The sequence below is a fragment of the Rhinoderma darwinii genome, chromosome 3, assembly GCF_050947455.1.
Source record: "Rhinoderma darwinii isolate aRhiDar2 chromosome 3, aRhiDar2.hap1, whole genome shotgun sequence".
Lineage (NCBI taxonomy): Eukaryota > Metazoa > Chordata > Amphibia > Anura > Rhinodermatidae > Rhinoderma > Rhinoderma darwinii.
In genome coordinates this window covers 394400300-394412460 of record NC_134689.1, presented here as the reverse complement: position 1 = coordinate 394412460, position 12161 = coordinate 394400300, and the positions used below count along the sequence as shown (strand labels likewise).

At 42.5% G+C, this 12161-nt stretch overlaps 1 protein-coding gene across 1 annotated transcript in view; it reads right to left on the bottom strand.

Annotated features, from left to right (window-relative positions):
* The window catches only part of PDE4A (phosphodiesterase 4A), a 473381-nt gene extending 462049 nt beyond the window's left edge, over positions 1–11332 (bottom strand). Inside the window, exon 1 of the mRNA XM_075858970.1 lies at positions 11107–11332. Coding sequence (XP_075715085.1) covers positions 11107–11177 — 71 coding nt within the window. The 5' untranslated portion in view covers positions 11178–11332. The remainder of the gene's footprint in view (positions 1–11106) is intronic.
* Positions 11333–12161: the final 829 nt, after the last annotated feature.

Below are 12161 nucleotides of genomic sequence, written 5' to 3'. Positions count from 1 at the left end.
CGTTGCCCGATAATTGGCCGTGTTAAAACGGCCCTAACTTAGAGTCACAGACCCTTTGTTCTAGAGATCTAGAGGTCCCAGTGGTTGGACCCTCACCTATCAGATAGTAACAGAATATCCTAGTGAACGACAACCTATGTATACACTATGTATAAGACATACATAAGACATAATAGAATGGCAAGTTTAGATATATGATACTGTAGTATCTGTCTGGATACAGATTTTTTTTTATCATTGAACACCACTTCATTTTAGATTAATCTCTGGATGGTGGTGGTCTGATTTCATCACATAGTTGATAATTGTAAAGAAATCTTAATACACACAATATATATTGTATTCGTTGAATAGTGGTTGAAAGGGCTCATGTCTAATTGTAATAATAGAAATTTACCATGCGCCCTACTGCAACTTTGTATCATACACCCCAACAGTGTTGATTTTTGACAAGGTGCAGAAATCAGGAGTGTATCCTACTGACATATGAACATTTATGGAACGACTGGGACAGAATTTAGGAGGCTTTTAAATGGTGAGAGCTTTGTAGTACAAGAACCTGACCAAATAAACATTGTACTGTATTGATAGAGCTACAAATGTCACTATTAAAATCCTGACATTACTTATAGGCATGAATTGTGTAGTGTAGACATTGCTTTATGTTATCCCTAGAAATTACGCAAATGAGCACAGATTTAAAGGTAATGATCACCCACTATTATCTCCAGCAGGTGCAAGTGTTGCTCTCGCCTCTGGGGGCAGCGTTTAGTTACAGCAGTACAACCCTAGACCACAGGCTGCTACGGAAAGAAAGGACTATGAAAAGTGTCCAAAGCAAAGGCAAATACGGAGAATTATATACTAATGTTCTCCATGTCAGCGTAGTATATTACCACTGAGAATCCATGCTGTGATAAGTGGGTGGTTTATCTCATCTTTGTTTTTCATGCTTTGGAGTTAAATTCCGATATGCTTTTCTGCAGGACTGTTAATTATCTGTCGACATTTGCACAGAGAAGGTGGCTTGGAAATCAATTGTAAATAGGCCCGGGCTTGTAAGGGGCCGCACCTGAGTGTTAATGATATGGACGGGCCCTTGAAAAACATTAATGAGTATTGAGCAGCGCGTGATCAGAAAGAGTAGAGGTGAAATGTGAGGATCGACTGGTGTATAAAATATGGTCACAGCGTGGGAGCCCAACGCGGAGCAGTATCTGTCACAGGTCCCCATGTGGGAACATTCATGTTAACACACAGCTATTCCTGTTCCAAAACATGTCAATCATGTCTCCTGGGCTAAAGCTCCAACGCTGATACAGCAAAACCATTTTGTAGATGAATTTCGACTTCCTATCCACTATCCGATCACTCCAGCCTGCCATCTACCCAACACTCATTGGCTGGACTAGGCCATAAAGTTTGCACAGGGCTTATAGTTTCGGGCGTTGGGTTGTACTACTGTTTGTGGATAGTTAAAGGGTTATCCCCATCACACAAAGTTATGTTTTATCGCTAGGATGTCGGGACCCCTACCGACCCTGAGAATGGAGGGGCTGCAGCACTGATTAAGTGATCCATCCCCCTCTACGTTTTCCCTGCACAGCGGGGCTACCGGCTACCGGATGTGCGGGGAACTGCGGTACGGTTCCATTCACTTGAAGGAAGCTGTGTTGTCGTTTCCTACACAGTGGTTGGCGGGGAGCACGGCTGTGCAGGGAAGAACAGTGATAAGGTCATATCCCTAACTAAAGCAGTGCTTGATCCCCTTCACTCTAAGGATCGGTGAAGATCGCAACAAGATGGCATATTCTAGCGATATGCCATTACTTTGTGTAATGCTCCATTGAAATAGCACCTTTTGACCTCCTTATAATCTGGCTTTTGCGGAAGGCACCCAGTGAAAAATAGATCTCACAGGATGGATTCTACAGTCCTCCTCCCACAGTGTTTGCTGCCGCTTACCTCCGTCTTCATAAAGATTATTATACAAAGATAATTTATATAATCAGCCAGTCATTATACATAGTTAGCCTTCTGAATGTTACATATTCTGTGTCTGGGGGATTTAGATAAAATCTTTAATGGCCAGAGCAGGAGAACTTCTTTCCTTCTGTAAGCAGGAAGAAGGGCTCTCAAGTTGCTGGGTCTTCAATGTCTTATCTCTGTAAATATCCAATGCATTTGGGTGTAGGAAAAGTTACTTCACAAGGCCGTCCTGAACTTGCTGTACGTACTGCCACCAAAGTCTATGGAGTTGGTAGAGGATCATTAGTGATAGTATTATTGGGAATAGTATGAGAGTGAACAAAAATGACAAAGGGCCACACCATACCTATTGAAGAATGTTGACCAGGTAGGACAATTACTTGCAAGAAACATACAGAACAATATTTTAAACCAAGTGCAAACAAGGTGTTAAGGAGGCCACAAGTCTTTAATAGTTGTGGGCTAAATGCTCGTTTGGCCAAGATCTATTCTCCCAACCCCCCCTTATACACATGGGCCCGGTTTGGCTGAGTATGTATGTGTTCTCACTGAGGCGAGGGGAATAAGCCACTGCCAGACACATTTGGTGGCAGATTATCTCCCTTGAGAACATAGAATTAGGCATGTTTTTTCCTCCTGACATCTGCTGAATGAATGCTGGTCGAACATCTACTGCACATTAGATGGTGGGCTGGTCCCACCAAAATCTGTGGGTTCAGCCAACGTAAGCCTAATTTGTATGCCTACCCTAAGACTAGTAGGACAGTGTGGATGAATGGTGAACTGGAGTATGGTATGGCGTGTGGTAGAGCAACTCAGAAGTTGGGGACAATGATCTACTCTCTCAATAGCGGAGGCAGACCTGTACCATGCTGTGGAACGTGTTGGCGCTATATATGTAACAGGAAATAAATAAGTTGACAAGCTGACAACGTTAGAGGAAAATGAAGGGAATTTTTCGGAAGCTCTAGTTTTCTTCCTCTTTGACAAACAATTTCTATTGGTCAAGAAAACTGTCAAAAAATGTTTTACACCTTCAACTAAGAATTTGTACATGAGATTATCGAGGAGAAGGATAAAATATGGATCCAATGGGCCAATCTTTTAATGTTCTCTAGGTAAGGAAAAGAGCACAGTATTATATGTTCCCTAGGCATTTTTATATTAAAAAAAAGAAGTGGAATTAACTTCCCTGTTTTAATGAATAAAAAAAATACTGCAAGTCAATGTCAATGTCTGAGCCTTAAAACATGACTCAGTATATCACCGAAACCAGACACATCTATCTATAGACAACACTGTTTCAGAGTTGTTGCTTCTCATCAGTACAGAGTAGGAATGTAATTGGCTGCGTGAGATGATGTGTGTTCTGCCACATGAAAGGTACAGATTCTCCTTGACATCGAGCTGGTAGGCAAAGCAGCATGCATGACATCTCACACAGCAAATCATAGCCCTACTCTGAACTGACAAGGAGCAACAACTCCAAAACAGTGCTCTCTACAGATGGTGACTCTGGTTTCGTTGACATCCTGAGTCATGTTTTAAGGCTGTAAAGAGTCAGGCATTGACTTACAGGGTTATCATCAATAGTTGTTACTAGAGAGACAGTTTTCATCCCTCTGGAGAAGAATAATTTTGCATAATGAATAAAGATATACAAACGCTAACTTTCTGATATAGGGTGTAATACATTTTTGCCCCTAAATTCAGGACAGTTATTTCCTGGGAAGGCATTCCACTAAACAGCTATATGAGTGTCCATAGGATAGAGAATGGAAACCTATGCTATACGCCACATATGGAGAATGGAGACCTTATATTGTAAGTCAGACCTTAATAGTGAAAGGCACCCCTGTATTTAGTGAGATGCAGGTGCCCTACCCCTGCAAGCCAACAGAGCAACACTACATGCTGGTTTGATGCCCTCCAGAAGTGGGGTTTCTTATTTACCTTGAAGGCCGGGGCTTTTCACTATCAACTGGCTGGGGAGGTCATTTTCGGCACCCTAGAGCAAGGTCTCCCACGTAGGGTTCTGTAGAATTGGAAACTTGTTAGGGGTTCCTCAGAAGACAGCATCGGGAATAGCAGCCACTGTTACATTGATGGGATGGGGCAGTTGTAGGGGTTCCCTAAAAGGGGGTATTTTTATTTGTGGTCCGCCCAATGGTATGATGGTCGGTCTATATTACCTGCTATATTGTCTGCACCCTTCATGCCTGTTATGTATCTATGAATAATAATATAATAATGAATATATCGTTTAGTTATAGCGATCTCTCTGCACATTCGCCATCATCCGTCTGTGTACAGCATATTGCAGAGTACTGAACTGGTAACATAAACATTTTTCAGAGGCAGTGAGCAGGAAAATATGACTAAAAGACATAATGAAGTCTGTAATGTGCGGTGTGAGAGATCTCACATATATAATGTACACCAAAAGGATGGATTCACCCCTTTAAATCCCGCCAGCATTGAAGCTCTCTGAGTGGACTGGATGCATGTTATTCTGCTCTTGACCTCTTCCCTTTCTTATCACTGGCCCTAAATCCCTGGGCATTGAAATTATCTTAACTGAAAAGTCATCTTGGCGGAAGCATTCGTTCTATTTTTTCTTCATAATGGCAAACAAATCTCTGCAAAAGGGGAAAATTGCTTTTCTATGTGAACCCTGTGGACCCCCACCATACACCATACCTGTGGACCCCCATTTTACACCATAAAATGGGCACTGAAGTTGCCCATATACATTAGTGAGACATGCGGACATGCGTCAGCGGGCCCCTGAGTCAAGACTAGACTGTATCCCCTGGACTGACCTCTATTATCATTGCAGGGTAGAAAAGAAGAGGAATAGAGCTATAGGTCTGCAGAGGTAGCAGTCGCACCCAGGCCCTGGCTTCTGGTGGGCCCAAAGACCCTTCTGTCACATATAAAGACACCAGTATTATAAGAGGCACAGTGTTGAAAATCTGTTTACAGATTTTGCATAGGGGTCGCCTACGGACTTCTAGTTACGCCTCTGAAGAGGAGGCTGAATATTGATGACCTTATAAAATGCAGCTTTCTGTCCCCAGGGACAATACTGGAGCCTGGGGATGTGAATTACCCACTGGACATCAGGAATTGATCTCTTTCTCTAGACCACCAGGGATATTACTATTAGACCCTTCAATACACTAAACCACCAGAGAGGCTGGAATTAACGCCTCGACTAGAGCAGTGTTTCTAAACTCCAGTCCTCAAGTATCCCATCAAGAGGTCATCATGTGCTGCACCTAAAATAATTATTCCAACTGTTAGGCCGGATTCACACGAGCGTGTGCGTTTTGCGCGTGCATAAGTTCAGTGTGGCATCTGTATATGGTGCGTGGCTGCGTGATTTTCATGTTACGAAACAGTTTTGGGAGGGGCTTTTATGTTTCCCTTCACTTTTTTAACAACTGTAGCTCGAATCACGCGCGTCACCCGGAAGTGCTTCCGTGTGCCGTGCGCGATTTGCACGCACCCATTGACTTCAATGGGTGCGTGCTGCGTGAATCACGGGCAAGTATAGGACATGTTGTGAGTTTTACGCAGCGGACACACGCTGCGTGAAAATCACTGACAGTCTGAACGTCCCCATAGCCTAACATAGGTTTGTGTGACGCGTGTGAAAATCATCACGGATGTAATATACATTCATGTGAATAAGGCCTTAGGAAATCCTAAAAAAAAATGTCCTGTTGTGTGTACTTGAGGACTGGAGCTGAGAAACACTGCCCTAACCACCAGGGATGCTGACATTAACCTCCACTGCCCTAGAGCACCAATGATGCTGGAAATAACCTCTCCACTGCCCTAGAGCACCACATATGTGGGCATTAACTTGCCACTACCCTAGAGAACCAGGGATGGTGGAATTAACTTCTCCGCTACCCTAGACCACCAGGGATGCTGGCATTAACCTCTTCACTTTCCTGGACCACCAGGGATGCTGACATTAACCTCTCCACTGCCCTAGACCACCAGGGATGCTGGCATTAACCTCTCCACTGCCCTAGACCACCAGGGATGCTGGCATTAACTTCTCCGCTACCCTAGACCACCAGGGATGCTGACATTAACCTCTCCGCTACCCTAGACCACCAGGGATGCTGGCATTAACCTCTCTGCTACCCTAGACCACCAGGGATGCTGTCATTAACCTCTCTGCTACCCTAGACCACCAGGGATTCTGGCATTAACCTCTCCACTGCCATAGACAGTTAGGGATGCTGAAATTAACCTCTCCGCTACCCTAGACCAGCAGGGATGCTGGAATTAACCTCTCTACTGCCCTAGATCACCAGGGATGCTGGCATTACCCTCCTCACTACTCTATACCTCAAGAGTTATTGCCACCCAGGATAAAATGTATTAGTCATTAAGCCACCCTAGTTAACGAGGGATATTATATTGAACCCTCATCTCATGCTACCACCAATATTTAGTATAAACCCTGAAGTCAGCCTCCAGGGTCAGGAAATAAAAGGTATTAACCCTTAATTTAAGTCGTTTTAGGGGCTGTCAAAGTATTCAGTCGGTATAGTGATTTTGAAAAAAAATTCATAGTTATGAATAACACATTCATTGATATTAATTCACTTCAAATGTCATTCACAGATGTACAAGTTTCGCCAGCGCAAGAGCAGCTCTTTGAGTCAGCGCTCCTCTCTTTCTAATTTAAAAGGGTCACATATGGCGTACCCCATTCTATTACACCACAGAGAAATTCTGCTCCTCTTCCAGAGAGGGAACCATGTGGTGTCCAGTTATAAACCAAATCAATATAGTTGCAACAGCGGCATCCAAATTAAAACTTTTTTTTTTTTACCCCAGCAGGGTTTTGGCCCCACACCTAGGCCTTCTTTAAAGGGAACCTGTCACCAGCATTTCACCTATTAAACTCTACTCACGGCTCACTGGCCGCTGCTGTCAAAAGTTCATTGCTGTTATCCCCTCTCTAAACTAATAATTGTAAATAACGGTTTGCAAACATTTTGCGCCTTTTATGGTAATAATCCGGTATCCCTTTGTGCGCACACACCAGAAGAGTAAATCGATGCGCAAGCACAGGATTTCGTGTGTGTTGGGGGGAGGCGAGGAGCTGTCAATCAAAAGTAAGGAGGCGGGATCAACTCAGAAAGGCTTGAGGAATGAAGATATGACTCTTTTATGCTCATTAGCATACAGTTCAGGAACATTAAAAAACGGAATACTAAGGCCCTGTTCACACAGAGTTTTTGACTTGTTTTTTTCTGCGGAAATTGTGGCAAAAAACGCGGCAAAAAATGCCCGAAATTGCGTCCCATTGATTTCAATGAGAGGTGGAGGTGTTTTTTTCCTGTGAGCGAAAAAAAACGCTAACGGGAAAAAGTAGCTACATGCCCTATCTTGAGGCGTTTTCCGCCTCAAAAATCCCATTGAAATCGATGGGAGACAGAAAAAATGCCGCGAATGGCCGACACATTCTTTTAGGCGTTTTATGGCACAAACCGCTCGCGGTTCTTTCCTTTGCCTGTTGAAGAAAGAGGGGAAAAAACGCGGCAAAATTCAAGGCAGAAAACATGTAAAAAAAACGCATGGGGTGCAAAACCACTTAAAAAAAACAGCTGATTTTTACAGGCAAAATTTTCTGCCTGCAAAAAATCCTGTGTGAACAGGGCCTAAAGGTACGGAGCCGACTTAGAAGATAATTATAGGTTACATAGAAATGGTTTTTCACCCACTTCCAATAGGTATTGCTGGTTACTAGGAGAAGTGCTGGTAACAGGTTCCCTTTAAGCTGAAACAAACACCTACAAAAGCAGGTATAAAACAAGTATAACATTAACAATCTGACCAACCAAAATCCTCGTGTAATAAAATCCCACCAGTCCATGTCCATGTTGTCCATACTCAGTTGAATGATACCATACAAGTGTATAATAATTATGTCTGCATTCCTGTAATATACACATTCTTTCATCTTAAATACATGTAAATATATAGCAACGCTATGCAGTTATACACAATGTCAATACTAAACACGGACATACAATGTCTATCGCTGTTGACCATGAATTTCTTCTATACACGGACATATAGATGACCATACTGTGACTATTCATTGTATACAGTGTGTCTGTGACATCTCATGTCAAGATAAAATGTGTCTTATATCCCTGTGCTATGTAGTTAAATTCAATCTATTTCTTCTGTTATCATCCACCTCAGACTGGGAAGAGGCTAGATGTAGTGATTTTCAATGGGAATACATACATTAAATCCAGAAGTCCTTGCCCCATGAGGTCATGCACCTACTCATCTTAAAGGGAATGTATCAGCAATATGTTTTTTTTTTCATAATTAAACCAGATAGTGAAACACAATAATTTTTACTAATCAGTTGTTTTATTTTTTGATTGTAGCTTTTTTAATTCTATTTTCTGTACATGATTATGAGGGCAGACATCTTTCCCGAGATGCTGTTAACAACATTTAAAGATATGCTTTACAGCAGCCACATGGACCAGAGTAAACTTCGAACAGGGGGGACCCATTGACTTCTATGGAAGAGTTTACTAGGCATGCTCTGTGACCTGTGTAGAGGTCATTGTGCAGGAAGGGATAGGAGGGGAGCTGTGTCCATCATCCAATGTCAATTGTATATCCTGTTTTATCTATATATAGGTGTTACCTGTTAGTGTAAATCTGCCTGTGATGATAATGAGAGGACTGCTGAGAAGTGATCTTTATAGAACAGGAAGGGTCCATATATTGTGAATAGTGGCTTCTGTGTTATCTATATTGAGGTGTTACCTGTCATTGTTAGGCTGAGTTCACACGACCTATTTTCAGGCGTAAACGAGGTGTATAATGCCTTGATTTACGCCTGAAAATACGGCTCCAATACGTCGGCAAACATCTGCCCATTCATTTGAATGGGTTTGCCGACGTACTGTGCCGACGACCTGTCATTTTACGCGTCGCTGTCAAAAGACGACGCGTAAAATTACTGCCTCGTCAAAGAAGTGGAGGACACTTCTTGGGACGTAATTTGAGCCGTTTTTCATTGAATTCAATGAAGAACAGCTCTAAATTACGGCCGTAATTGACGCCTCGCAAAACGCGAGTACATGCAATTACGTCTGAAATTACGGAGCTGTTTTCTCCTGAAAACAGCTCCGTAATTTCAGATGTAATGGTCGTTATCGTGTGCACATACCCTAATTCTGCCTGTAATGATAATGAGATGACGGCTGAGAAGTGATCTCTACAGAACAGGAAGTGTCAGTCTATTGTGAATGGTGGCATCTGTGTTATCTATATAGAGGGGTTACCGGTCATTGTAATTTGCCTGTGAAGAAGTGATTTCCACAGAACAGGAAGGGTCAGTTCATTGTGAATGGTGGCTTCTGTGTTATCTGTATAGAGGGGTTACCTGTTAGTGTAATTCTGCCTGTAATGATAATGAGATGACTGCTGAGAAGTGATCTCCACTATTGTGAATGGTGGCTTCTGTGTTATCTATATAGAGGTGTTACCTGTCATTGTAATTTGCCTGTGATGATAATGAGATGACTGCTGAGAAGTGATCACCACAGAACAGGAAGGATCAGTCTATTGTGAATGGTGAATCCTGTGTTATCTATATATAGGTCTAAAGGCCCTATTACACAGGCCAATGATTGGGTAAATGAGCGTTCATATGAACGCTCGTTCCTGATCATTGCCCTGTGTAATAAGGGCAACGATAAGCCGATGAATAAGCTTGTTCATCAGCTGATCAGCTCTTTTATGCAGAATTAAAAATCATCGTTGTCGGCAGCACATCTCCCCGTGTAATCAGGGAGGCGCGCTACTGACATGATGAAAATGTACAGGGACAAGCGATCATAGTAACGAGCGCTCGTCCGTATACATATCCATTCATTGCTCCATGTCATAGGAGCAAACGAGCGCCGAACCACGAACTGTCTGGTTGATCAGTGCTCGTTTACACGGCCCACATCGTGATTAGTAGATTCTGTGTTATTTATATAGGTGTTACCTGTCAGTGTAATCCTGCTGTGATGATAATGAGATGACTGCTCAAAAGTGATCTCTACAGAACAGGAAGGGTCAGTCTATAGTGAGGCTCTGTGGCCGGAGTGAAAAGTGTAACATGTCAGAATTGTTTTTGTATATAGATAATGAAATATAAAATTGTAAAAAAAATAATTAACAAAAATCCTTAAATATGTTTAACATAAAAACTTTGTAAATTTTCTGGTGCCACATTCCCTTTAAATAAGAAATTTATATGCAATAGCAAGTCTTTATTAAAGTAAATATCCACCTTTCCATTTTTAGATCCAAAATTCTGTAATGATTAATATCACAGAGATCACTTTTCTCTGACTTGATAACTGATATAATTCTGTCTGAATACAGACACCACTAGGGGGATCTAATCGCATAGAGATTTATACAGCTAATATTGAACTCAATGGAAGCTGTATACATCTGTATGCAGTGAGCTCCCCCTAGCGGCAGCTGCTGGTTGCCGCCCCAATAGTAAGATGGAAGCAGGGGAAGCAGTTCAGTGCCAGGCTTCAAAACAGTCGTGTGCCCAGCCTGGTAGGTAAGACACTACAGGGACATAGGAAATTCCTGATGTCTGACCTTTACTAGAACATGAGTGGACTTTGTAATCAAGCTGCTATAGGAATAGTGCCCTCTAGATGGTATAGAGAGGTGGTCACTACAATTTTATTATTGTTATTGATTTATAGAGCCATCATCTTCCATAGTATTGTATCACATTAAAGGGGTTTCCCACCTGAAGCATAGGATCGGTGAAGAATGATAAATCGGTGGGGGACCAAGTGCTGGGACCTCCATCGATGACAAGAATGGGATTTCCATGACCCCCATTCTCTATATTCAGGCCAGGAGGCGATGTACTGTATAACACCTATGGATAGGGTATAAATGTTACAGGTGGGGAAACCCTTTAAGAAGCTCCCGCTCAAAAACACAAGGCAATTCATAATATATTTATTTCCTATGATATGTCATCAGCACAAGAAATTTCCATATGTAAAAATAAAGCAGCCGTCCGTCCCCTACCTGTCAGAATCCACATGAGTGATGGAGATGCGAGGAGGGATCCGCAGGGGGAGAGTGGTCGGTCTCTGCATGCTGTCATAATCTGGCGAGCGTGCCCTTTCCCCAGGTCTCCATGGTGGAACCTGAAGGGTGGAGGAGGGTCGTCTTCGCCCCCTGCGGAGTTCTGCACCCAGGGTGCTGGATGAGGTGTAGGATCTGCTGTATCTCCCTGATTCATCCCTGGGTTTCGGCTGGAAATAAAAATTCCAAGATCAGTCAATTTAATGAGAGATCATGTTGATGCAGATACACATAATGGGAAATATACATTACAACGCAGAGGAAACGCAAAATATAGGATTCCCCCGTTACTTTATTATTATGTCCCTTATATTTTGATCAGACATTGGTAAGATCCACGCACTACACCAGTGTTTCCCAAACAGTGGCTTCCACATGTTGCAAAACTAGAACTATCATCCTGAATGCTGAGAGTTGTTGCTTTGCAACAACTGGATAGCCACAGCTTTTACATTGAACTCAATAATAAAACAGTATGCAGTAAGCTCCCCCTAGTGGTGACTGCAGATATCCAGGATGTTATACTTTAACTCTTTGACTAGTTAGGAAGTTCAGAACCCTGTATTTGAAAAATAGACCACCGACCCCTATAAAAATATCAGCAGAGATTGTTGGAACTAAAAACGATATGGTGCTAAAAGGCGTAGATCCACATGAAACTCTTGAAACTTTATAGCGCTGTTTGTATAATTACAGGTTAATGCCACCCAAAAACCCTCTATCTGGTGCTCTAATGGACAATAGATTCATCAGAACGCAGGAGAAGGGTAGGAAGTGGAGTGTTCCTTTGAAGTGTAACTAAACTTTTATCAAACTTTAGACATGTTATAGTGACATGTCAGAAGTTTTAATCAGTACGGGTTCAAGCTCTAAGACCCTCACCCATTGCTAAAACAAAGTGGCCGAAGCACTCTGATCATCTCTGCTCGACTTTCCTCGGAAAGCCGAGCGAGCGATGTTCAGACTCATAGACTTTCTTTTGAGCCGTACACTGC